This window comes from Gopherus flavomarginatus, chromosome 1, assembly GCF_025201925.1.
Source record: "Gopherus flavomarginatus isolate rGopFla2 chromosome 1, rGopFla2.mat.asm, whole genome shotgun sequence".
NCBI lineage: Eukaryota > Metazoa > Chordata > Testudines > Testudinidae > Gopherus > Gopherus flavomarginatus.
In genome coordinates, this window is record NC_066617.1 from 142775214 (window position 1) to 142801655 (window position 26442).

Sequence of the window (26442 nt, forward strand, 5' to 3'; positions counted from 1 at the left end):
TCTAGACCAGATGTGATAAATTGACCCCCACTGGATCGATTATTGCCCGCCGATCTGGCGAATAGTGTAGACATATCCTATGACTCATCTGAAAGACCTCCAGCATCCAATACCCATTATAGTTATCCTGTTGTACTGCTTCAAGTACTGATGCAGAATTAAGAAAGCTTGCTGCGGAATGACTAACATCCTGAAGCACCCAGAGTTTTCCCTGCAGGCCTCCAATCCAAATACTGACCCAGCTTGGCCTGAAAGTTCTCATAAGACCACAGCCAAAGTGGCTGTAACTGCAGGATGCCTCCCATCCCCAACACCTGGGTTTAAGTGATTCAGGAGCTTGGGGAAGGGGAAAAAAAAATAAAAGGAACTTACGTAACAAATGGCTGCAAGCTCCTGTCGGGTATGGGCCTTTTCTATGAGCCCTTGTGCCTTGCCTGGGCTAACTCCATGATCATAGACAGTAAATTTTGTTCCCATAAGGTTGGACCTAGAATCAGGAAACAGAGAGTTAGTGAGATGTTCTATGTGAGACTGTGTGACATAATTAGATCGTGTCAGCCTCTCCTGACATTCCCATCTGGGGTTTCCCATCAGCAGTGCAACAAACAGCTCTAAAGAAAGCATCCGTTACACTGAGCCCATAAACTGACCTGGAAAAACATCAAGCCAGGACTCCTCACATAAATGGCCACAGTCAACTCTCTGAAAGAGATACTGGTCCCAAAGGGACAGCCAGGGGTGAACCAAGAGAGGGTGAGGTCACACTCCCCATGGAGTTGGACTAGATTGCTGCTCTTGGTTCTGACTCAGCAAGACAGGAACTCCAACCTCTCTTGCAGTACATGAAAACAGAGACTGTGTACCTGTCGATGGTTTTTATCTGCGGCTCTCACCTGAGTTTTCCAATGAAACTTTCCCCTTCCCGGGATAAATCTGTTGGGTCAATTGAAATGAGATAATTGGATGTTTTGCTCTTTTTCCGTTTTCTCCCTGCAAGAAGGAATGTCTGGAAACACAAAACTTTGGTCATGACAGGAAGTTCTGGAAGAGCCCAGAGGCACAGCACTACTTTCGACCTCCATCCCACTGTCCCTATCACCATTCCCCTGCCCATTAATTCCCACCCACTTTGGCAGACCCCTTCTTGCTAGTCCGATGCCACTTCCATGCCACTGACCTTTCTCTTCAGCCCACGAGCAAACAGCCCCAAATCTCAGCTCTCTTTGGCCCACCCAATGGCTCAGGTTTTAAGCACCTTTCCTTCCTAATTTTTACCAGCTACTCATCCCTCTGCTTTTCTTTTTCTCCTGCTTTAGCTCACTTTCTTTATACTACTGCTTCCACACCTCCCAATTGCTGCCTTCAGACCCTGCCCAGATAGAGATGTGCACCCCTCCCACTTTTCACAAGCTTTCTCCTTTCAGCTCCAGGTTCCTTTCCCATTTAAGCACTGCTCCACAACACACCCAAAGGTTTTGTACTAGAAGTTCAGTAGCCCAGGGCAGGGCCGGGTCTAGGCACCAGCATTCCAAAAATGTGCTTGGGGCAGCACTTCACAAGGGGCGGCATTCCGGCTCTTTGGGGGCGCTCCTTGGGCGGCACTCTGGGGGGTTTTCTGTGCTTCAGTGGCGGCACTCTGGCTTTTTTTTTTTTTTTTGGCTTGGGGCGGCAAAAAACCTGGAGCCGGCCCTGGCCCAGGGCTGGAGACGGTGTGCTAGTCCCAATACCTTTCTGTTATCATCCCTTTCCAGGTGCATATAGTAGGTGGGGAAGAGGCCTCGGTCCATTCCTTTCTTATCTCTAGTGATTCGACACTTCACTGTAATGCCACGGGGAGCAGGGCGTAATGCAAACTCCTCCAAGTTCTCCACTTCTCCCAGCTGTGCATCTGCCTCTGGGGATGCAGTGCAGGAAGCACCTGTGTCCTGTGGGAAGACCTATCCCATTAGCAAAGTGAAATCAAGGTCAGAGGCCCTAGTAACCCAAGAGAAGAATGGCCTGTTGGGTAGGAGGCCCCCCTATGACAAGAGGAAAATGCTCTGTTGAGGAAGGAAGGGATGCTGGATCAGAGATCTCTGTGTTTCAAATGCTCCACTGAGAAGAAGAAATCAGGACAGAAGTGTCTCCTACCCTGGGAGAAGAATATCCCTTTAAGGAAGGAGAAGCTGGGCTGGAGTCCCCAGTAACTAGAGGGTAGAATGGCTTGCTAGGGAGGGGATGCAGGGTGAAAAGCTGTTATATTCAAAGGGAGGAATGTCCCTTTTAGTGTAGTATTTATCACTAAGCAAAGCTTGAAATGTATTGTAAAAAAAGACAGTATGAGGAATAGCACTTTCTGGTCAGTCTAGATCCTGGAGTGGGACAGGCTGTGGAAAACCCCGGTATGATGGTACGGCTAAAACCATCAGTGTGTCTATGCTTGCTCAGACTGTATCTAGAGTGGAATTAACTCTCCCCATAGCAGGAGTGAGCACTAGAGGAACAGTGACAACAGTCAAGATGCAGAATATCAACAAAGGGACACAGATGGTGGTGGAAGCTAGTGGAGGACTGGATATGAGGTACGGAAGCCAACACCCTGGCTTCCCTCTGGATTCAGGTCTGAGCACATTGGCTACAGACTAGGGGCTGGAACTAGCATGTTTTAACACTGAGGTACTGTAACTGGGGGTCAGCTTCTCTAATGGTCAGAGCTTGGGGCCAGCCAGCCCTGTTCATTAATCAGGTGCAGCTGAGGAGGGGAATCACGTGTTCCCTACAACCAGGCTGTCAGTAAGGAAGGAGAAGTAGGGGAGCAGGAACATCAAGGAGTTCCCTGGAAGAAGCTGCCAGAGTCCCCTAAGAGGGGAGACTGAGGTAATCTGCTGGGGGAGGGGGAAGGGGCACAAGGGGGAAATTCCTGGGAGACAGTGCTCAGCCAAAAGAGCAAGAAAGAATCCTGCAGTAAGTCCTGAAGCAGAAGTGACAGAGAGGCAAAAGAGGACAAGTCACTTAGGTGGACTAAGGACTGTCTCTGTTAAGTTTTTTTTGCTTATGTCTGGAAACTAAAACTGTGCCTGGAAGGAGACTTGGGAGTGTCTTGTGAGTCCTTTGTGGGCTGGACGCACGCCAGCACCTTACAGATGGGCACTAGAAAGCATGGCTCTGATTCTCATTGAGAACAGTGTTTTCATGATACTTACTGTAGCAGATTTCTGGCTGGTTGCAGAACTAGGCCTCTCAGATTCAGAATATGGTGAATGAGATCTTGACCTCTTTCCAGCTTCCTCCTCCTCTTCGGTGTCCTCATCGAAATTCAAACTGCCTGAGATCCCTGTCAGAATGCAGGACTAGGTAACTTCTAATGGAAGGTGTCACAAATACATGGCATCACCAATTCACATGTCCCTCAGTTACATTCCCTGCTCCTATCCTCACTTTAACCCGCAACATACCTGCAATGACTATTTCCATGGAAAAGTAATATTAGGGTAATAATGATTCCCTTTTAACTGTCTTTAATGCAATAAAGATTAAATGTTCAAATAGGGCAACCTAAAGCTAAGCACCTAAATCTGTATTTCCACATCTCTGAAAATCAGACCATTTATTTAGGTACCAAAATAGAAACTCAGTAGCCTAATTTCAGGCACTTATGTTATATAAATTTATTTTTACGTATTTCTCTGATGCTCCTTGTTGTAGTTTGTTAGACTGAGTATCTCACAAACATTATGTTATTATGAATTAATTCTTATGTTCCTAGTGTGAGTTTTCCTCTTGTGGGATATTGCTTTCTGAGCCTTGAAATCCATATTACTAGTGACACTTTAGTGAAATGAATAAGAAGCTGTCTGGCTTTTATTAATACATACACATGATATACCATATTGCTTAGTTTATACTTTCATTCAGTTAACTATGCCCATGTGTAACAGAAGCTGCTCGCACAATTTTCATTTGGATAGAACTCTTGTAAATGGATTTCCTGATTAATATGGTATTCTGAAAAGACCTTAGGAAGGAAACAAGGATTGGGATGTAGTGTGACCATATCCATAAAGAAGGCAGTGAATGGTGTGTCTACTAGGAGCACACTGAGTTCTCCTATCAGAGGGGTAGCTGTGTTAGGGTATGTCTACACTACGGGATTATTCCAATTTTACATAAACCGGTTTTGTAAAACAGACTGTATAAAGTCGAGTGCATGCGGCCACACTAAGCACATTAATTCGGCGGTGTGCGTCCATGTACCAAGGCTAGCGTCGATTTCTGGAGCGTCGCACTGTGGATAGCTATCCCGTAGCTATCCCATAGTTCCTGCAGTCTCCCCTGCCCACTGGAATTCTGGGTTGAGGTCCCAATGCAAAAACAGTGTCGCAGGGGATTCTGGGCAAATGTCGTCACTCAATCCTTCCTCCGTGAAAGCAACGGCAGACAATAATTTTGCGCCCTTTTTCCCTGGATTGCCCTGGCAGACGCCATAGCGTGGCAATCATGGAGCCAGTTTTGCCTTTTGTCACCATCACCGTATGTGTACTGGATGCTAACAGACGCGGTACTGTAGTGCTACACAGCAGCATTAATTTGCCTTTGCAAGGTAGCAGAGATGGTTACCATCCCTATTGCACCTTCTGCCATGCCATTGTAAATTGGCGATGAGATGACGGTTATCAGTCATTCTGTACCGTCTGCTGCTGTCATGGGTGCTCCTGGCTGGCCTCGCTGAGGTCGGCCGGGGGCGCAGGGACAAAAATGAGAATGACTCCCCGAGTCATTCTCTTCTTTATGTTTTGTCTAAAAACAGAGTCAGTCCTGCCTAAAATATGGGTCAAGTGTACTAGAGAACCAGAGAGCACAGCTGCTCTGTGTCAGAGCCCCAGAGATCCCACAGAAATGATGAGCTGCATGCCATTCTAGGGGATGCCCCTGCAACAACCCCACCCGTTGCTTCCCTCCTCACCCAACCCTCCTGGGCTACCGTGGCAGTGTCCCCCCATTTGTGTGATGAAGTAATAAAGAATGCAGGAATAAGAAACACTGACTTTTTAGTGAGATAAAATGAGGGGTAGGAAGCCTCCAGCTGCTATGATAGTCCAGGCAGGACATGAAAGGGTGGCAGCGGAGAGGAGCCCAGTCTCCCGCTACTATGATAGTCCAAGCAGTACAGAATCTTTTCTTTAGACATGAAAGGTGTGGGGCTGATGGAGCTCAGCCTCCAGTTGCTATGATGAAGACAGTTACCAGTCGTTCTGTACCATCTGCCAGGAATGACCGGGAGTCATTCCCATTTTTACCCAGGCGCCCCCGGCCGACCTCGCCGAGGCCAGCCAGGAGCACTCACGGGCTGATGATGACCATGGATAGCAGTCATATTCAGGGCCGGCGCTTCCATTTAGATGACCTAGGCAGTCGCCTAGGGTGCCAGGATTTGGGAGGGCAGCAGACGCTCTGGTAGACCTCCCGCAGGCGTGCCTGCGGAGGGTCCGCTGGTCCCGCGGCTCCAGTGAAGCATCCGCAGGCATGCCTACTGCAGGTCCACTGGAGCAGTGGGACCGGCGGACTGTCCGCAGGAACACCTGCGGGAGGTCCACCGGAGCCGCGGGACCAGCGGACAGTCTGCAGGAACGCCTGCGGGAGGTCCACCGGAGCCACAGGACCGGCGACCCAGCCCTGCGCCTAGGGCGCCAAAACCCCTGGCGCCGCTCCTGATCATATTGTACCGTCTGCCACCGGGAAGGGGATGCTGGTGTTCAGCGCTGCAGCACCCCATCTACCAGCAGCATGCAGTAGACATAGGGTGACATTGAAAAAAGGCGAGAAACGTTTTTTCCCCTTTTCTTTCGGAGGAGGGGGGTGGAAGGGTGTAAGTTGACACCATATACCCTGAAACACCCGGGAAAATGTTTTTGACCCTTCAGGCATTGGGAGCTCAGCCACGAATGCAAACCCTTTTCGGAAACTGCGGGGACTGTGGGATAGCTGGAGTCATTAGTACCCCCTCCCTCCTTCCATGAGTGTCCATTTGATTCTTTGGCTTTCCGTTACGCTTGTCACACAGCACTGTGCTGTGGCCTCTGTCTATCATAGCCTGGAGATTTATTCAAATACTTTGTCATTTCGTCTTCCGTAACGGAGCTCTGATAGAACAGATTTGTCTCCCCATACAGTGATCAGATCCAATATCTCCCGTACGGTCCATGCTGGAGCTCTTTTTCGATTTGGGACTGCATCGCCACCCGTGCTTATCAGAGCTCCATGCAGGGTAAACAGGAAATGAAATTCAAAAGTTCGCGGGGCTTTTCCTGTCTACCTGGCCAGTGCATCCGAGTTCAGATTGCTTTCCAGACCGGTCACAATGGTGCACTGTGGGATACCGCCCAGAGGCCAATACCCTCGGTTTGCGGCCACACTAACCCTAATTCGACAGGGCAATACCGATTTCAGCGCTACTCCTCTCGCCGGGGGGGAGTACAGAAATTGGTTTAAAGAGCCCTTTATATCGATATAAAGGGCCTCGTTGTGTGGACGGGTGCAGGGTTAAATCGGTTTAACGCTGCTAAATTTGGTTTAAACGTATAGTGTAGACCAGGCCTTAGTCTGGATCTGTAAAAGCCAACAAAGAGTCCTGTGGCACCTTACAGACTAACAGATGTATTGGAGCATAAGCTTTCATGGGTGAATACCCACTTAGTCAGACATGTGTAATGGAAATTTCCAGAGGCAGGTATAAATATGCAGGCCAGAATCAGTCTGGAGATAATGAGGTTAGTTCAATCAGGGAGGATGAGGCCCTCTGCTAGCAGCTGAGATGTGAACACCAAGGGAGGAGAAACTGCTTTTGTAGTTGGCTAGCTATTCACAGTCTTTGTTTAATCCTGAGCTGATGGTGTCAAATTTGTAAATGAACTGAAGCTCATTAGTTTCTCTTTGAAGTCTGTCCTTAAGTTTTTTTGCTGTAGGATGGCTACCTTAAAATCTGCTATTGTGTGGCCAGAAAGGTTGAAGTGTTCTCCTGCAGGTTTTTGTACATTGCCATTCCTAATATCTGAGTTCTCCTATTCATCTATCCCAAGTGATAGAGATGGAGAAGAGAACAGAGAGGCAGTGAGAAAATTAAGGTCCCATGGAGAAGTAGGGTTCTGTATGGGGGGGAAACAAGTTGTATAAGTCTTTAAGTAATCCAGCCATGGTAGGATGGGCAAAAACTGAGACCTATTTCTTATACCCATTGAGGGCTTCTAAGTGCCTTAGAGGTTGCTGAGTGACCCCTGAGAAGCCAGTCATCCAACTGTGGGAATATTGTGATACCCCACTGACATACGTGGGCCACTATTGCTGAATGGACCTTTGTAAAGACATTCAGGGACTATTACAAAACATAGGAAATGCTTGTGGGAGGAGTGGATACCTATATGAAAACAGGTGCTCTGGACATCAAGTGCAATGAGCCAGTCTCTCAGATCTAGGGATGTAATTATGGTGGCTAGCGTCACTATCCTGAAGCATTATGAAATGACATAGGTATTCAAATGTCTGAGATCAAGGATCAGTCTCCACCCTCTACGCCTTCTGGGGACTATGAAATAGCTGGACTAGAACCCTCTTCTGACAAACTCGGAAGAAAGTGACTTGATTGCTCCAAGAGCAGGAAAGATTGGACCTCCTGCTTTAAGAGTGCCTCATGAGAGAGGTACCTGAAAAGAAACAGCAAAGGGAGGTGGGTGGTGGTGCTGCTGCAATATTCCATGTCATTCACCTCTAATATCCACTTTTCTGAGGTGATGTGCTTCCAGGCAGGTAGGAAGTGGAATATTCAATCACTGAAAGTGGGTGGAATGGTAGAATTGTACAGCAGAGGATCTGTGGAAATAGGATGCTCTTGACCAATCTGTCAAAAATTTCTCTTAGTAGGGAGTGCAGATTGGGTAGTTGTAGGGGGTGGGGGAGTGGTCCTCTTTTGTGAGGTTTGGATCTCCTCCTCAAAGGCTCTGAAGGTCTAAGAAAGTCTGGTGTGGGTGCTACTTGAATGGTCTGGAACACTGTGCAGCTTGAGACCTGCTCAAGTGTCTTTTTGTTGCAGGCATATAAATTCCCAGTGACCATAGCATTGCCCTTGAATCTTTAAGGGTGTAGAGTGAGGAGTCTCTGTCTGTGCTGAAGAGCTTGAGCCCTTCAGAGAGAAGATCTTCAGTGGTATTCTGCACCTCTTTCAGGAGTCCAGAAGGCTGAAGCCAAGATGCTCTTTGCATATCCACAGTAGTAGCCAGGGATCTAGAAGCTGTGTCAGTGGCATCGAGAGTGGCCTGCAAGGAGGCTTTCATGATTAACTGACCCTCAGAGATGAAGGACTGAAATTGGTCTTTTTAGTCTCTTGGCAGGCATTCAATAAAGTGTGGTGAACTTGGAATAACTGTTAAATAATATTTCACCATCAAGACCTGGTAGTTTGCAACTCAAAATAGAAGAGCTGCTGATGAATAGCTCTTTCTGCCAGAAGGTCTATTTGTTTGGCCTCTTTGTCCAAAGGAAAGGGTCTGTAGTGAGCTTGATGGTATCCTTCATTAGCCATGTCCACCACCAGGGAATTAGGGGTGGGATGGGAGAAGTACTCCATTCCTTTACCTGTAATAAAACATATTTTATCTCCCTGCTTGGGTGGAATAGTGGCAGGTGTTTGCCATAAAGTACATGAAGGCAATAACAGTGCCTCATTAATTAGTAGGGCAATTTTTCCCTGAGGGGATGATATTTAAAATGTCCATCGGGGAATGTTGAGACTCCTGGGCCTCTTCCAGCAGGATCTGGAGGGATTCCATCAGGTGTTTCATCAGCTCCTGGAAAGCCCTAAAGTCATCAGCAGAGGAGGACAATGGTGGCATGACAATCTCATCCGGGGAGGAGGAGGAGGACTTGGCAGATAAGGGTGAGCTTTCCTCCATCTGTGGCTATTGCTCCTCTTGTACCGAGGGGACATATGGCATCGAAGGACGGTCTGTCAGTGCCTGTGAATGATGTGGTACTGGTGGGTGTTGGGGTTTCTTTCTAGCAGGTACCCTCTAAAACTGTTCCACAAAATGCCCCCAGGGGTTCCAGTAAGCCCACTCAGGAGGGGGATAGGTGAGGGGTCACCAAGGGTATTCATATCCCAAAGGTCTAGGGTATCTGGTGGGCTCCACAAGGTCCTCTTCAGTAAATGGACTCAAGAAGGGTGTGACAGTTCCAAGGCAGAGACCTGTACAGAGACCTCAGAGTCAGAAATATCATCTCCTGAGCTAAAAGGGGGGGGGGAAGGGGCTGAGGCATTGGTGCTGGTACCAAGTGTTGGAAATCAAGTTGCAGCTGTCAGTGCAGTACCCAAGAAAGAGATATCTAGTAGAGCTCCTTAATAAGGGAGACCCTGGTTTATCCAAAATGAGAAGATCTTCCAGGGAAAAGAATCTCGATGGTGGTCGAGAGCTATGATAGCCAATGGTGCTGGAGCTGGGATGTGGAGTGCTGCCAAGGAGGAATTGGTACATGCAGTACTGGCAAAGTTGACGGAGCAGTTTCTTTAACATTGGATGGTACCATAGTGCAGGTAGAAGCCCTGTGTATATCAAGGTGCTGAGAGGTACTGGATGGTACTGACATAGGGGCCACTCTGGGCATGGAAGACTTTTCTGCAGATGACGTCTTATGTGGTACTGCAGTGGGGCAGTTGCACCACTTTGGCAGACAAAGGGTTAATAGCAGCAGTTGGAGCGGCTGCGCAGAACCTGGCCAATCTCAGAAGGTTTAGAGGCAGCCAATCAGGGCCAGGCTGGGCCCTATATAAAGGCTGAAAAGCAGAAGAGACAGGAGTCTCTCCCTGACAAGCAAGGGAGGAGGACTGGCTCCCAGGGCTAGCACCTTAGATAGAGCAGCGCTGGGCAGGCTCAGGGGAGCACAGGGAAAGCTCCAGCCTGATATCTGCCAGGCTGCATCCCCTGCTAAAAAAGGGCCGAGAAGGTGCAAGAGCCAAAGGGAAGTGGCCCAGGGAGCGTGAGCAGTAGAGGGAAGAGGAGGAGGGCAGGACATGGCTGCCGCCAGAGCAAGGGGGCTAGACTTTGGAGCTGCAGTTGGCCACGAGGGCAGGTGCAGACTGAGGACTGTGGATACCCCCAGAAGGGGAGAGAACCGAGTGGGGCACAGCCGGAGTGCTGTGTCCAGAAGAGAATGCAGCAAGCCAGAGAGAAAAACAGGTCCAAGACAGCACTGCAGAGCAGAACAATGGATGAGACACCAAGCTGAGGGTGCTTCACAGCTGGACAGAGCTAATTCCTGGAGCAACCAGCAGGAGATGCCACAGTGGTGAGTGTGCAACTCATTACAGGTACCAATGCTTTCGTACTGATTTCAGTCTGAGACTTCAAGTGAAATTGGTACTAGGGTGTCGGTACCATATAAGAAAAGGGGTAACCCACCCCTCAGGGGACTCAAAGTCTCCCAGGACTGAGATTTGAGGTGACCTACCACTCTTCTTTGTTTCCCTGGTAAGAGAAAGAGTCTTCTTTTCTTAGAAGTCGCTGTCTCTGGGGTGCTGCCAAGGTCCCAGCAGTCACCTGAGATGCTGAGGCCGATGTGCAAGGGAGGAAGCAGACCCCTCAGAAGCTAAGGAGTGTTCTATTAAGCAAGGTTCAACATAGCCTCTCTGTCTTTTCTACACCTGCCTTTAAACCCTGAGTAGACCTTGCCCTTGACGGGAAGTGAGTCTCTTCGAGACACCAGAGACAACTAAAATTCCTGTTGCATGGGCAGGGCTTGAACCACAGTGTCTTTGGCATAATCTGGTGCTAATGCACTAAACCAGAAGCCCTGAAGGGGGCAAGGAAGAGATATCCCCTCTGAAACCATTTGTTCTGAAATTAAATAAAAATAACAAAACAATAAACTAAGTAAATAACTAAATGAAAAAAAAAATTCACAGTAAGTGAGAAAGGTGGGAAGCTGTAGAACAGCAGACATTAAGGCTATGTCTACACTACCACTGGATCAACGCTCCAGCAATCGATGCACTGGGAGTTGATTTAACAGGTCTAATTAAGACCCGGCAAATTGACCACAGGTCACTCTCAGGTTGACCCTGATAGTCCACCCTGAACGAGAAGAGCAGGGGCGGCTCTAGACATTTCGCCGCCCCAAGCACGGCGGCATGCCGCGGTGGGCGCTCTGCCGGTCACCGGTCCCGCGGCTCCAGTGGACCTCCCGCAGGTGTGCCTGAGGAGGGTCCGCTGGTCCTGCGGCTCCACCGAAGCCGCGGGACCAGTGGATCCTCCGCAGGCAAGCCTGCGGGAGGTCCACCGGAGCCGTGGGACCAGCGGACCCTCCGCAGGCATGCCGCCGAAGGCAACCTGCCTGCTACCCTCCCGGCGACCGGCAGAGCACCCCCCGCGGCATGCCGCCCCAAGCACGTGCTGGCGTGCTGTGGCCTGGAGCCGCCCCTGGAGAAGAGTAAGGTAAGTAGACGGGAGACACTCTCCCATCGACCCAGTGCGGCACAGATACTGAAGTAAGCCAACCTAAGCTATGTCAACTCCAGCTACGTTATTCAAGTAGCTAGAGTTGTGTAATTTAGGTAGACTTACTATGGTAGTGTAGACATTGCCCAGGCTTTGCTCTGTCTCAAGCCACAGATGGGTTGAGAGATAAATGAGTGGCAGTGGGTCCGCACCTCCCTACATGACCTCATATAGGAGCATGAGGAGTTGTTCCGTGTAGGCTCAGGCCTGCAGATGCTGCTTTACGGTCTCCGGTCAATAGTGCACCGCACCCCCAGGGCATATACTTGAACAAGGACTGAGAAGGAACTTCAGTGAGCTTCCTGGATTTATAGTTGGAGTCACACCACTTTATTTTATGATCCTATCTGATTTCTTGTGGTAAGCAGGGTTAGGAGTGGGAAAGCACATTAAACGCTGTAGTACATGGTTTTGTTGATCCTGTAAATTGCATTCTTCCCTACGAATCAATATTAAACCAATGTCCCAGTATGGTATTGCACATACAGGGCATTGCTGGAGGTGCTGTGTTTTGGAGGAGATATAAAACTAAGTTGTGGACCACTTGTCAATAAACATCCCAAGCCATATTTTGAAAGAGGAAAGGCGTTAACCCTGGTGTTCTGGCCAAATTCTAATCTGTGTACTTACATTCTGCCTCCCTAAATTTCCCATGTACTTTCAATTGGTTATTCTTTTGCACTTCCTGTCCTAACTCTTGTGTAATGTTGCTGTTCATAGATAAAACAACAGTTGCTTCTGAGTGGTGGATGACACGATCCTTACAAATTACTACATAACTCATAGGTTAAGTCCTTTGGGAACCTTTTAGATGACAGGCACTGCAAGGTAATGTAAACTGTGAATTGAACGACATGGTATTAATTTTTATTTCACTGCAAAATGTTTAGACAGCACGCAACTAACAGACTTCCTGCAGTACTGGCATGGATGTGATACACTTGGCAGAAGTGGACACTTTGATGAGAAACTGCTCAACGGGACACAGTATTTGACAATAAAACCTTTACACATATTTTCTATAACAGCTGTTTGGGATATCCTCTGAATCAGGAAGAGCACCTTTCCTGCAGGTCTCCTGAGCAGTTAAGTAATTACTGCATTGTTGGCTGTGGAGGTTTCTAATACTTAAGAACTATATGGTGTTGTTACAATATTAATACAGATAGGTACATGGAATAAAAATGTCCTGGACTCTGGAAAAACCAAGAGAGGCAATTTGTGATGACTTCCTTTGGAAAGAGCAGAAATTATACGGAATTTCTGTAATCTTTTAAAACGGGATAGATATATACCAGTTCGTATTGGCATTTTAGACAAGGGAATGACTGTTACTCATCCGCCAATATATGTTCTAGAAATTGCTGGCTGTCTTTGTGTATGGAAACTCACATGCACACTTGTATTGTGAGAGGATTCCTCATAATTTTCAGTTTTCTAATGAAATAAAGTTATAAACTGGGAAAACCTGACAGACACCTGTCCAAATCCCGCATATAGCCAACTCTCACCTCGTTTCTGCAGGATTTCTTGCAGATCCGGCTTGGCAGCTGTATCTATCAGGGTATCTTCATCATTGTCTTGATCTGCATCGTTTTCTGTTGTGGAAGATCCTACAGAGAGGATTTGGAGTTTGGTCCCAAAGTCTTGGACTTCTGGCTTCAGGAAGGCAGCTGGGCCATCAATGCCTGCAGGCAAAAGTGAAACAGAATGGAAAAATCTCACTGCTTTTGTAACTGACTGACTATGTTAAGCATCACAAAAAGGCATCTCGTTTCACCTCTCCCTGCTCAAACACCCTTTCAGAACACTGATGCATCTGAGTGCCCAGACATTTTCCAAAAGAGGGAGGGAGGAAATGACTGTCTTCCCAAAGAAGCACTGTACTGGATTATGAATCAAGAGATCTAGATTCTAAATCTGGCTCTAACAGACTTCTCGTGTTACCTAGGGAAAGTCACTTTAATCTCTCCAAACCTCAGTTTCCCCATCCCTAAATGGGAATGATACTTCCATTTTCACAAGGTGTTGTGAGTTTAAATTTATTGATGTTTGTAAAGCACACTGAAACTCCTAGACTTTTTTTTTATAGGCAACCATTTTAAGCCTTTACTGTCCACAGTAGTCATGTATAAGAGGGGTAGCTGTGTTAGTCTGGATCTGTAAAAAGCGACGAGGAGTCCTGTGGCATCTTATAGACTAACAGACGTACTGGAGCATAAGCTTTTGTGGTTGAATACTGACTCCGTCAGATGCATGTAATGGAAATTTCCAGAGGCAGGTGTAAATATGCAGGCAAGATTCAGTGTAGAGATAATGAGGTAAGTTCAATCAGGGAGGATAAGGCCCTCTTCTAGCAGTTGAGGTGTGAACACCAAGGGAGGAGAAACTGCTTTTGTAGTTGACAAGCCATTCACAGTCTTTGTTTAATCCTGAGCTGATGATGTCAAATTTGCAAATGAACTGAAGTTCAACAGTTTCTCTTTGAAGTCTGGTCCTGAAGTTTTTTGCTGCAGGATGGCTACCTTTAAATCTGCTATTGTGTGTCCAGGGAGATTGAAGTGTTCTCCTACAGGTTTTTGTATATTGCCATTCCTAAATACCTGACTTGTGTCCATTTACCCTTTTATGTAGGGACTGCAGTCATGTTCTTTGTTAATCATCTTGATGTTAGTCTATGAATACTCCACTACGTAAGTCACAGTAAACTAGAGGTTGTTCACAGCTGTAAGCAAGATGCCAAACTATATGTAGCCACCACCTGGGTTTCTGGTGGAACCAACGTACCCAAGGTTAACCATATAAAGCAGCTCTGATACTGCAGTTCTTGTCACAGACACTTTCACAGAGGGTGCAGTATGTGCCAGGGATATGGAAGAGTGAAGGTTGTTTGGGGTACCTTAACTCTGCATTTCCAAACTATCTAGAATTTGTTTTAAGTGTAGTCTTTGCTTTGGATTTCTTGGATTTCTGCTGTTTTTGTATTTTAAAACTGCAACGGTTTACTCAAGTGTTACCTTTGGGTTACTGACACATTTACAACCTTCACTCATCTTAAAAGATTGTTGGTCTGAAAATAAATAAGGGGAAGCTATTCAATTTTCATCCCTCTTTCCTCTGACTTCTGTAGTATCTAGTTTTGTGATTCAGAGGCGTTTTATTCTCTCCTGTCTCATTTCAGAAGCGCTCTCTCCAACCAGAAAGTTTCTCTCAATCTGCTTTCTCCCAGCTAATTCTAAGCAGGCTATCACTCCAGCAAGTGCTACAGCGGAAGTCTCCTCTCACTCCTCTCCCAGTCTGCAGCCACTGCTCCACAGAACAGGAGACACATTTAAAGAGATGGGCTGCCAGGAGACACAATATATTTCTAGGAGCAACCACTAAGATTAATAAATTCATTTTTATCCTTTTGAGTTCATGGTATCCCTTTAATGTGTATCACAAAACCCCAAGGCATACCCTGCTACCTCCCTGATAGGTTGCAAGAATCCTGGCTCTCATGGTACTTTTCCTGACACTTTCACAGGATTGTGAGGCTTTCACGGTCACCCCCTATGCCCCATCATGTGTAGGGCTCCCTGGGCTGTGAGCTTATCACTGCCTCCTGCTACGTCACTGTCCCCAATGGTTCTTGCCACTATTCCACTGTCACGCTGTGAGACCACTGAGCTCTTGCCCCAGCTCCTTGCTTTCCCACAGTGCCTATGGCTTTCCTTTCTATCAACACTTTGCTGCTATGTTGCTGTCCCCTCCCTGCCACGTGCAGGGCTCACTGATCCCAAAATTCACCTCCTTGCCATGTGGCAAGACCTAAATCTAATGGATCCTGTTTGCATGTCACAGGGACAAAACTCTGAAAAACTTCTCTCACCCAACATTTGAATTTGAAATTTGAGATTAGGGTGAATTAGCAGGATAGTGGAGACGAATTCCAGGACTGAGATGAAAGAGAATGCAAAAATCCCTGCCACCAGCAGAGGGCAGTTTAATTCCTCAGAGTGTCAGTAGGAATTGGGCGGTGGCTGAAACCCAATGTGTATAAGGAACACCCGTGGAGACAGGGGAACCGAAGAAAGCTAAATTTAATATTCATCAACCACTGTACTGCCTTCCCCTCCCCAAGCAGCCTGTCTCGGCAATTTTTGAGAACTGTCTTGAAGAATAGTGCGTGTTGCTGCTATTCATTTATTCTCTGTCCTCCTTTTCTCTTACTGCTTCAGAAAAATCCAATGAATTTCTCCTGCTCCAGATTTACAGCTCCCTACATTTCTGGGAACACTACTAAAGTATTCAGGAGGTGAGGAAATGAAACAGTTCCACACACAATTCCATTCAGCCAGATGGCTTTGGTCCAACTCTAAGAGATCATTCAGAAGTGGACAGATTTTCCCAGTCTAATTAGCTATCTGACACTGGAGTCCAGTTCAGGTTGAGAGTTTCTTTTACAGCACAGTGTTGCTTAGCAGCAGATGAGTGAAAAGGAACAAATGAATGCTGTAGTGCTGCTCTTCTTTTGTACCCAACAAAATCAACCCCTTTAGTTTCTCGCCCACCCATTCCCCTGGGGAATGTAAATGTGACCACCCCTAAGGTAAAAACAAACTAGCATTAGTAAGAATGTCTGTTGATCAGGATGACTACATACCATGCAGGACAACATCGCTGTGAAAAGGGGTGTGGCTCTCAACTAAGGGAGTCTGCTCCTCACACCCTTTGGGCTTTGATCTACGCAGCTTTGCTTCTGGATTTGGCTGTACCATCAAGGGCTCAAGACGTTTCTTCCTCTGCTTCTTCTCCAGAAGAGCTCTCTAAGAGAAACAAAGGATATGAAGTAAGGATGAATAGCCACACACACTAGAGAGTAGGAGGCAAAGCACGGTCCCTCCCTGGCCATTGGCAACAAAGTATTTTATATTGGAACCACTTGGTTAACAATTCAAATATTTTATAGTGAAATCTTAACACAAGGTTGCTCTATCAAGACTTTTAACCATATTTGAGGACTTGACCCAGGAGCAAGCTGGAACAAAGTGTTTCTAAGAAATGTACAGTTTTGACTGAAAAAAAATGCTGATAAGCAAACAACCCAAATGAAACGAAGGGACAGAGATTTGGACAAAAATTGACTCTCTATGGGAAAGGGAATTATTAAAGAAATTCATCTTATGACAAAATGCCAGCTTCCTACATATCCCCTGACCTGCTTACTTAATACCCTATTAAAGGATCTACATTTTGAACAGAATGACAAATTAATTTTTTTTATTGTTAGCAGCTAAATTTTGCATTGCACATTACCAGAAAAATGTAACTGCTCCTCCTATGGATCAGAGGTATAGCAAAATATGCACTGTCCTTGAAATGGGAAAGCTTTCACAGCAAGTATGTACACAAGAAGTGCCAAAAAGAGAATGGGTATTTAGAAATGTGGTCATCTTTTTTAATGTACTCAGATGAGGAGGACTCTCCAGTCAGCAAGCCAGAATCTTTAGCCAGGTTCTTTGAATATTAACCTGATGCTACATAGGAATAGGCAATATACTATGTAGTATGTTAATATGTTGTTGTAGTTACTTCGCCTTGGTGAAAAGCAAAAAAACAAAAAACACACATCACAAAATGCCAAAGTTAAGCTTGAGACCATACCTCTCTCCCTGCTCCCTTGTGCCTCTGCATTACAGTGTGATACAGTCTTCAATTACACAGTGTAACAGGTTGAGCAGTCACCACCACAGCACCTCCTGCTGGTTGCCTTGGGAATTAGCTCCTCAGACTCAGAGTGCCCCCTGCTGGCTGATGTCTCTCCTGCCTCAGGTCCTGTGTCCTTCCCAGACCCTGGTGCCCTTTACCTTGGGGTTCTGCCCACAGCAGTATCCCCACACTCTGGGTCTCCCCTCCCAGGGGAACCCCCAACCCTCTATACCTACCTTGCCTCACTGGCTACTCCCAGTCTTCATCTAGCACCCAATCTCTGGGGCAAACTGCAGTCTGTAATGGCAACGGAGTTGGACCAGCTGCCTTTCTTGGACCAGCTGTCTCCCTGCAGCCCCAGTTCCTCCATTGGCCTTCAGCAAGGCCTCAGCCTAGGGACTCGCCAGGCCAGAACTCCCCAGCTCTGCCTGCCCTTCTCCAGCACTGTTCTGCTTCAGGTACCCTCTGCTCCCAGGCAACAAGGTCCTTCTCACTCCAAGGCTGGAATGAGACTGACCCAGCTCCTCCCTTAACCCTTATATCAGGGCTCGGTGTGGTCACAGCTGTGGCTGCTCTTAACCCCTTTTCTAACTGGGTCCGAGCCACAGCCCTCTCGAAGGGCTGCTTTTAACCCCTACTCCCCTGGCAGCTGCCCCACTACACACTGCCACATATTATTTCTCAAATCCTTACTCTTCCAACTGACATTACTATTGCACTCAGAGATGATATTGTGATTCAGCAAAAGGAGTCAGGACTTGCACAGGAAATGGACTCTCTGATAGGAGTTGGCATCCCCAGAGGAGAACTCACAACTGGCAGCTCTCAGACACTGGGGGTTCTACATAGTACAAGAAGGAGTAGGAGCTACAGGGGGAGTCAAGGGTGTTTCAAGTATTCGTGTTGAGCTAACTGAATGGCAGAGAACTTGATATACCAAGTGAACTCATTCCTTGTGATACAAAGCTGGATGACAAAATTAGCCAGAGTCAAATGAACTATGAATCCTAATCTTAGTGTCAACATATATAAGCTTGTCACTTGTGATGTCATAACAAGCGATAAAGAAAACAAGTTCTAACTTCAATAATTAAGGTAAGACGCTTCTGGTCACATGCGGGTAATTGTGAAGAGAACTATGTTTGGCATGGAGAGTTACAAGGTCTGTGAAGAAAAGTGGAGAATCAGATTTTAGTACACTGTAGTTCGTCACTAAACCAAATGGGATGTTCTATACGTGTACAAGTCACTTGCACTAAAGACAGATCATCCCTGTCTGCTCATTAGTAACCTTAAGAGCAACCTGAAGGTTGTTCTCACTAACGATAGCCCCCACTTCTCTCTCCAAATACTCCTTAAAGTAAGTAGACACCTGGATGCAGGTGTCCTTCTATCATCATTCCCCTCCAAACCTATCAAACTACCCTCTCCTCTTTTGTCTCTGGTGATGGCTCTTTCCTTGCATGTATCCTCACTTGCAAAGCTCAGTTCTTGGCCCTCTGCTCTTTTTTCTCTCTTATGGCAAGTTTCCTCAGAAGGTCTGGCGTGTGCACACTTTCTTTAATTGCATGATCACATATGAAGGCTAGATTGCATGTGCTGGTTTATTATCCTAGCACTGTTCATGAGCACTACCCCACATGAGCTGGTTCATTGTTGTAGTTGATATTCCTGAGGGCTGGGCTACAGGGGTTGCTGCTGTTCTAATATTATTTCAGAGTCATGTTCTCTAGGCTCGTTTGTTACTGGGTTATTTTGGGACCTGTGCTGTCCAAGTTAGTTTGTTATTGTAACGTTATATACAAAGGATAGCCTGAACATTAAAAATATGTTTTATAAGTATTAAAATATTGGCATGGAAGAGGAAACTACATAAGAATTAGAGAAACTTTGCAAATACATATTGAAGGTCAAATTTACGCTACTGATTGGTAGTCAGACCCTTTACCGGAAATTCAGGTTGGCTGGTTCTGCAGTTTTACAAAATATATAACCAGGCTCAGATCACAGAACATATCAGTATATGGTTACAGGACTCAAAAAACCAAAACATATTCCATATTCATCCAAGAGCAGGAGGGAAGGAAATATGAGGAAATGAAATGTCATTGTGCAAGACAGCAAGAGTCAACAACACATTATCCTCAAAATAAATATGGAACAGAACCTGTCACTGACATTTCCCTTATCTGACAGACAGAAGAGGAGAAGGGAAGCAAGAGAGACATTATACATGCAATAAGAATATACTCAGTTACTATAAGCATCAGAGATTGAATTTGGGGGCCAGTATCTAATATCAGTAAACTAACTCTCTGAGAGCAACCTGACTGATTCTTCTACTAGGCCAGGTTTTTTTAAAGCATTTTAGTGTTTGCTGCCCTAATAGTTTATTTCCATCTTAGGCCTATCTATACTTAAAACTTAGGTCAACATAGGAACAGTGCTCAGGGGTGTGAAAAATCCAACCCCCTCAGTGTAGACATAGTTAGGTTGACAGAAGAAAGCTTCCATTGACCCAGCTACCATCGCTTCTGGAGGTGGAGTTTCTGCAGTGATAGGAAAACCCCTTTCATCGCTGCAGAGTGTGGCTATACTATGGTGCTACACTGGCATAGCTATGGCACCGTAGCCATGCTGCTGTAGTGCCAGTAGTGTAGACATAGCCTTAATACAGTACAATTCTGTTTTATCAAAGGGTTTATGGGACACACCAAAACTTTGAGAAAACAAGGGGTCTCTATACGTGGGCAGTATTTCATCATGCACACCTTCATTTAACAGAAACTTTTGGTTAACCAGAAGGTAGAATAAAATGGAACAGTACGGTCATTTGTTTTAAAAGAGTTTCTTTCTATTTCTATTTTTGATTAAGGCATGGGAAATGTGCTGCCACACTGTTATTTAAGTAGGCTTAGCAGAATTCTTTTTGTTTAATAATTTTGAAAGATAGTATCAATATTTATTTTAAAACATTGTTTTAGATTTTTTATCTACTTAAATTTTCATAGTTGTGAAATTATGGGGGAGGAGAGGTCAGACAATAATTATTTAATGACAGTATATGTTAAGATTTCAAACATTAAAACTACCTAAATGGTGCCTCTCTCCAGCTGCACTAAATGCTAGCGTAACACCACAATAAAATAGATGGAAATATTTTTTCGTCACTTTTGAGTGTGTATGGTAAAATCAATATTTACCAACATTTACCAATAAAAATCTAATCCCCCAAGCATACATTTAAGGCTGTTAGAGTGCAGTTCACTTTGTTTGAACGAGATGGCATAACAACTCTATAATCAACATTGCTAAGTGTTCTTTTAAAAATTCGCTTACACTGATGTGATGGCCAAATAATAGAATTGGATTTTGTTTACTTTTGGCTAATATCCAACTCTTTCTTCCATCCCTGTATTATAATGGAGATTAATGTACTTTAGGGAAAAGACACAGGAGCAGTATGCTCCATTTGTCCCCAATAAGATAATGAAAGGACACTGGTTATCATGATGCATTTGACACTTTGGGAACGTTATACATTAAAAACTTTCCATGACATTTTACTTTCAGGCTACACAGGATTCCTGAAAATTCAGAACACTGTGAACACAGGAAACAAAATAATAATATTGAGTCTATCAAATTTCCAGCAAGCTGCCCAGGGAGTTAGGACCATCAGATCTAGCATAACACAGCAGACAATGGGCCATCCTGTTTGGTTTTCTGGGCCATGGGGGAAGACACAAAACCCCTAATAAAGCACTTGAGTGTGCAATACTACACCGTTTATTTATTAATAATCATCATCATTTTTATCGCAACCACAAATGTGCTAGGCACATCACAGAAAGCATATAAAAGGCAGATCCCTGCTGTGGAAAAAGTTGCTCCCTGAGCATCATCTGGTTAACTGTTTAGGTCCTGAGTCATGTGGCTTAATAGATCTTTAATTTCTATAATAGCTGAGATAAACATCGCAAGATGAAAAAAGCCTGTTTAGTGTGTGATGCACAATATATGACCAGCATGTGGCCTGTTACAGTGCCCCTTGCAACCTGCTGCTTACCTCTCTCTTTCTGCAGAATTTAAGCTTCTATTTATTAAAAAAAATAGACCAAAATATTCAGAAGTGTTTAAAGGTAAAAATTTAAATCTACATGTACATACCTAAATAAGAGGTCTAATTACCAGCACTGCTGTGCACCTGCAGCTCTAACAGACTGACGTTTCAAAATTTCTTGCAAGTCTCTAGTCACTATAGTTTTGCAGAGAACCTTCTGAATGCAAACAAATACAGTTCTCTTTAAATGTGTCTGCAAACAGTCTAAAATAGAACCTCAGAGCGGTGTGAAATACTCCCATTCATCTACTTAGGTTAGCCCCGTTGCCTAACAACATCAAATAACATGTAGTATTGTACTCTCTTTTATTTTAGAAGAAAGATCCAAAGTACTCTATCCAGTGTTGTTGGTTAACCAGACATCATTTGTAGAACCTAGATAGGGAAAAGACCTAAACCCTTGCACTCACTTCTTTAGGCCTTGTCTACATTGGCAAGTTTCTGTGCAGTAAAACAGCTTTCTGTACTGTAACTCCCAAGGTGTACACATTGCCAAACCATTTAGTGCGCAGAAACTGTGCAGTTGCAGAACTATAAAAAAAAAAAAATCACCCCGATGAGAGGTGTACAGCTTTCTGCACCGGGGCACAGCGCCGTGGTGCCAGTGTAGACACTCTGGTCGATTACAGTGCTGCAATTTGTTGTACTCAAAGTACTATACAGGATCTTTTCAGGGGGATTAAAGCCAAAACACCACATTTATTAGTAATACAGGTATCAATTAATACTCTATGATATGCATATGAGATATATATCACAGTTATGCATTCACACACACACACAGACACAAACACACTTTGTCTTGCTGTTGTTACCAACTAGTTGCTCCCCTTAACTGCACTGGCCAGGTGAGTTAGATGGGGGAGGAGTGGAGCCGGGCTTCTGCCGATCCGGATCGATGCTCCGATGGTGACAAGACGAGACCCGGGGTCCTTCTGCAAGACACCTTGTATTTATAGCAGCTTCCCTCTTATGCAAATCTAGACCTGATTCAAAATCTGGGTCTGTGTCCGTTGGTCTGTGTTCATTGGTCTTTGTGCTGCTTTTCTTTGGGTGTTGTCCCAATGCCGCTCAAAGAGGGTGTTTTCTAAAGAAGGTGCTTGCTTCTAATCCCTGAGGCGTCAATATGTTTGCTCTTCTTTATTGGGCCCACTTGACAAGTTGTATTGTCCTTTGCTTTGGCTCCCATTCCCTCTTCAACTGTTGTAGCTGTCTGGAGGTGGGTGTCTTCCAAGCCTCACTCATTCACACCTTATTCAGTCAATAGGGCAATTGATTACAGAGTGGGGGGAAGATCTTATTCTACTTCTAGCAAAAAAGCACTTTTTTTTTTTACTTTAACTATACTATCCTTAGGGGCTATAACATTTGATACAAAGTTTTCTACCAATTTTCTATATAGGGATCTAATACAAAGTTGTATGAAAATAAAGAGGCACAATGCCAAGTCATATGATATACAAGATAACATCATGCCAGATGCAATGTCATAAAGATACTTAATACAGAAAGATAGTTAATACAAAATAACACAATGCAACGTTATAAAGATTTATAGAAATAGTTAATACGGAGATTTCTCTACAAATTGGCCTCCGGGAGGTGTCCCACAATGCCTGTTCTCGCCTCTCTGGTCATCAGATTGAACTCTACTGCCCTGCCCTCAGGTGATCAACCGTGAGTCCCACCCCTTAAATTCCTTGGGAATTTTGAAAGTCCCCTTCCTGTTTGCTGGGTGATGCGTGCAGTGATCTCAGCACATCTTTCCAGGTGACCATGCCTGCGCCACACACTAGGCGATCCTCCGCTTGGAGCAATGCCGAGCTGCTGGTCCTCATCAGCATTTGGGGAGAGAAGGCTGTCCAGTCCCAGCTGCGCTCCAGCCATAGGAATTATGATACCTACGGACAGATTTTAGAATGCATGACAGAAAGGGGTCATGACTGGGACACGCTGCAATGCAGGGTTGTAGCGATGTGATGATTCACCGGTGCAGCGCGTCCTGCTGGTCATCCTGGGAATTAGCTCCACTAGCTTGGAGCACCCTCTGCAGGCTGGTGGCTCCCTCCCAGACACTGGTGCCCCTCTACATCAGGGTTCTGCCCCCAGCAGTAACCCACAATCTGGGTCTCCCCACCCGGGGGAACCCCCAACCCTCTATCCCCACCTCGCCTCAGTGGTTACTGCCAGTCACCATCTAGCCCCCACTCACTGGGGTGGACAGCAGTCTATAAACCACTCATCATCAGTAAGGGGAATTAGGACCTGCTGCCTCTGCCTATCTCTGGGCTGCCCCTCTGCAGCCCCAGTACCTTTTATAGGTCCTTAACAGGGCCTGAAGCCTGGGGTTTTATTAGGCTGGAGCTCCCCAGCTCCTTCTGCCCTTCCCCAGCACTGCCCCACCCTAGGTACCCTGCTCAGCTCCCCAGGCAGCCAGGTCCTTCTCTCTCAAGAGGCGAGAGAGAGAGTGTCCTCTTGAGCTCCTGGCTCACAGCCCTTTTATAGGGCCATCTGTGGCCTGATTTGGGCTTGGCCTCATCTGTGGCTGCTTACCTAATCAGCCTTTCCCCAGCCACAGCCCTCTCCAGGGCTGCTTTTAACCCCTCCGGGCAGGAGCAGGGTGACCACCCCACTACAACGGTCAAAGTGAAGGAGCTCCGGAACACCTACCACAAGGCACGGGAGGCAAACCACCGCTCTAGTGCTGCGCCCACGAGCTGCCGGTTCTACAAAGAGCTGGATGCAATACTCAGTGGCGACCCCACCTCCACTGCGAAGGTCCCTGTGGATACTTCGGAGGCTCACATGCCAGTCGAGAATGGACCGAGCCAGGAGGAGGAAATCTTGGATGAGGTTGTGAAGGGGAAGGAGAACACAGAGGCACAGGATGACTCAGAGGTCAGAGATGCATGCAGCCAGGAGCCCTTCTCTACCCGGGAGGAGTCTAGCCAGTCACAGCAGTCAGAGCTTAGCAAAGCTCAAATAGGAGAGGAGACCCCTGGTAAGTGGCTTTAATTTTGAGAATCACTGAAGCGAGGGGAGGAGGGATGCAGAAAGCAGGCTTGTGTCTGTATGATGTGCATACCACCACATGCCTAGTCTGAGTGGCAGAACAGAGTGTGATTGACTCCCTCACTTCACGGGAATCTGCCTCAGATCTGCACGAAACTCTCATGGAGATACTGGGCAATTCTGCTTTGTTTCTTGCCCCATTAAGGGTAACTTTCCCATGCCACTCTGCTGTCACTGGGGGTAAAGGGTGGGTGGGAGAAGATGACAATTGCTGCACACAGGCAAGTCGCATAAGGGCCAGGGTGGAAGCTGCAGTCTTGGAGAAGACCCTCGCTTGATTCCCTGCTCACCCTCAGCAGCGAGATATCTTCCATAATGAACACAGGCTGTGGAAAATGTAGGGACAGTAATGATTATAAGGCCCCCTACTGTGCTGGCTCTCCCCAAAAGGCATGTGCAAAGTGTACAATACGGTCCTGGAACACTGATTTCCCCTGCCTCTGTGGTTACTCACCATTTTGGGGGTCTTGTGGCTCATGCGTGCTTGCCTGGGATCAGCCAGTTAGTGACAGGTATGGGAATAGTGGCTGTGTGTTAAATCACTGAATCAGTGATCTGTGTGTTGCAAACAATACTGCTTCTGTAAAATGTTGCATTTTGGCTTCACAGAGATGACTTTGGGAGCCCAGCCTCCCTCTTTGTTATCACTGGCTGAATGGCTGCACAGAATTAAAAAGCGGCCACGAAAAACTAAAAAAGGACTTTCTGTGTGATGTCATGGTGCACTCCGCGGCCGAAAAAACAAGAATTGAAGGAGTGGCAGGACAGTGAGAAGAGGGACTGAAAAGAGAATGTGGCATGCCAGAACGAAGTGCTTAAACGTTATAGAGCACCAAGCAGACACGCTCCAGGCGCTACTAGCTCTTCAAACTGTGCAGTTCTGCACCCGCCCTCCCCTGCAGCTGCTTTCGCTAAACTCTTTGCCATGCGCACACCAGACACCTCCAAGACACTCTTATCAACCTCCTGGCTCCAGTCTGTACCCGAAGCATTCTACTCCTGCCCTGTCACAGTCCAGCCTGCGGACTCCCAGTACCCACTGCACTCAATCCCCTTCCCTCTGCAGTTTAGCCCTGCTGAAGTACAGTACCCACTGCACTGTACTCCAAAGGACAAGGCTGCATAGGATATCTGAACATACACATATATTTAACCATTCTGGGACCCTACCTCCTCCTAGGGCCCTCCCTTCCTCCATCCCCCTCAGTGCTGATGTGTTTTTTTTGTTTGTCTCTCTCCTCTGTTTTGGTTTGAAAGCAACCTTTATTCCATTAATTGAAAGTAAACAGAGCCCTGCAAAGCAACAGGCAATTTTCTTAAAACTTCACATCTGCACCAATCACAATCACCTCCTAGCATTACAAGCACTGTACTCCCGAGCATAGCAACAAATATTAGTGGCTTTCAGCTTCAAATTGCTGCCTCTAGGCATCTCTGATCCTTATGGCCCCATGCTGCACCCCTCTAATAGCCTTGGTCTCTGGCTGTTCAAATTCAGCCTCCAGGCACTGAGCCTCAGCAGTCCAGCCCTGAGTGAAGCTTTCATCCTTCCCTTCACAAATATTATGGAGCATACAGAATGTAGATATAAACATAGGAATATTGTCATAGGCCAGGTCCAGCCTCCCATAGAGGCAGCGCCAGCGAATCTTTAAATGGCCTAAAGCACATTCAACAGTCATTCTGCACTTGCTTAGCATGTTGTTGAACCGCTCCTTGCTGCTGTCAAGGTGCCCTGTGTATGGCTTCATAATCCATGGCATTCAGGGGTAGGCTGGGTCTCCCAGGATCACAATGGGCATTTTGACTTCCCCTACGGTGATCTTTTGTTCCAGGAAGAAAGTTGCTGCTTGCAGCTTCCTGAACAGGCCAGTGTTCAGAAAGATGCGTGCATCATGCACCTTTCCGGACCAGCCTGCGTTAATGTCCATGAAACACCCATGGTGATCCACAAGTGCCTGGAGAACCATAGAGAAATAACCCTTCCAATGAATGTATTTAGTGGCTAGGTGGTCTGGTGCCAGAATTGGAATGTGT

General features: G+C 46.2%; 1 protein-coding gene across 5 annotated transcripts in view; it reads right to left on the bottom strand.

The window, feature by feature from the left end:
* The window catches only part of TULP3 (TUB like protein 3), a 92436-nt gene that overhangs the window by 14624 nt on the left and 51370 nt on the right, over nucleotides 1–26442 (bottom strand). For 2 of the 5 annotated variants that reach the window (XM_050965751.1, XM_050965761.1), the window contains exons 3-8: nucleotides 16165–16327; nucleotides 13031–13207; nucleotides 3183–3313; nucleotides 1728–1925; nucleotides 894–1006; nucleotides 373–487 (exon numbers count right to left, since the gene is read on the bottom strand). In XM_050965751.1, coding sequence (XP_050821708.1) covers nucleotides 373–487; nucleotides 894–1006; nucleotides 1728–1925; nucleotides 3183–3313; nucleotides 13031–13207; nucleotides 16165–16327 — 897 coding nt within the window. Of the gene's footprint in view, nucleotides 1–372; nucleotides 488–893; nucleotides 1007–1727; nucleotides 1926–3182; nucleotides 3314–13030; nucleotides 13208–16164; nucleotides 16328–17165; nucleotides 17426–17446; nucleotides 17698–26442 lie in introns of those variants that run through there. The other 3 variants (XM_050965771.1, XM_050965752.1, XM_050965753.1) reach the window with 3 other exon arrangements.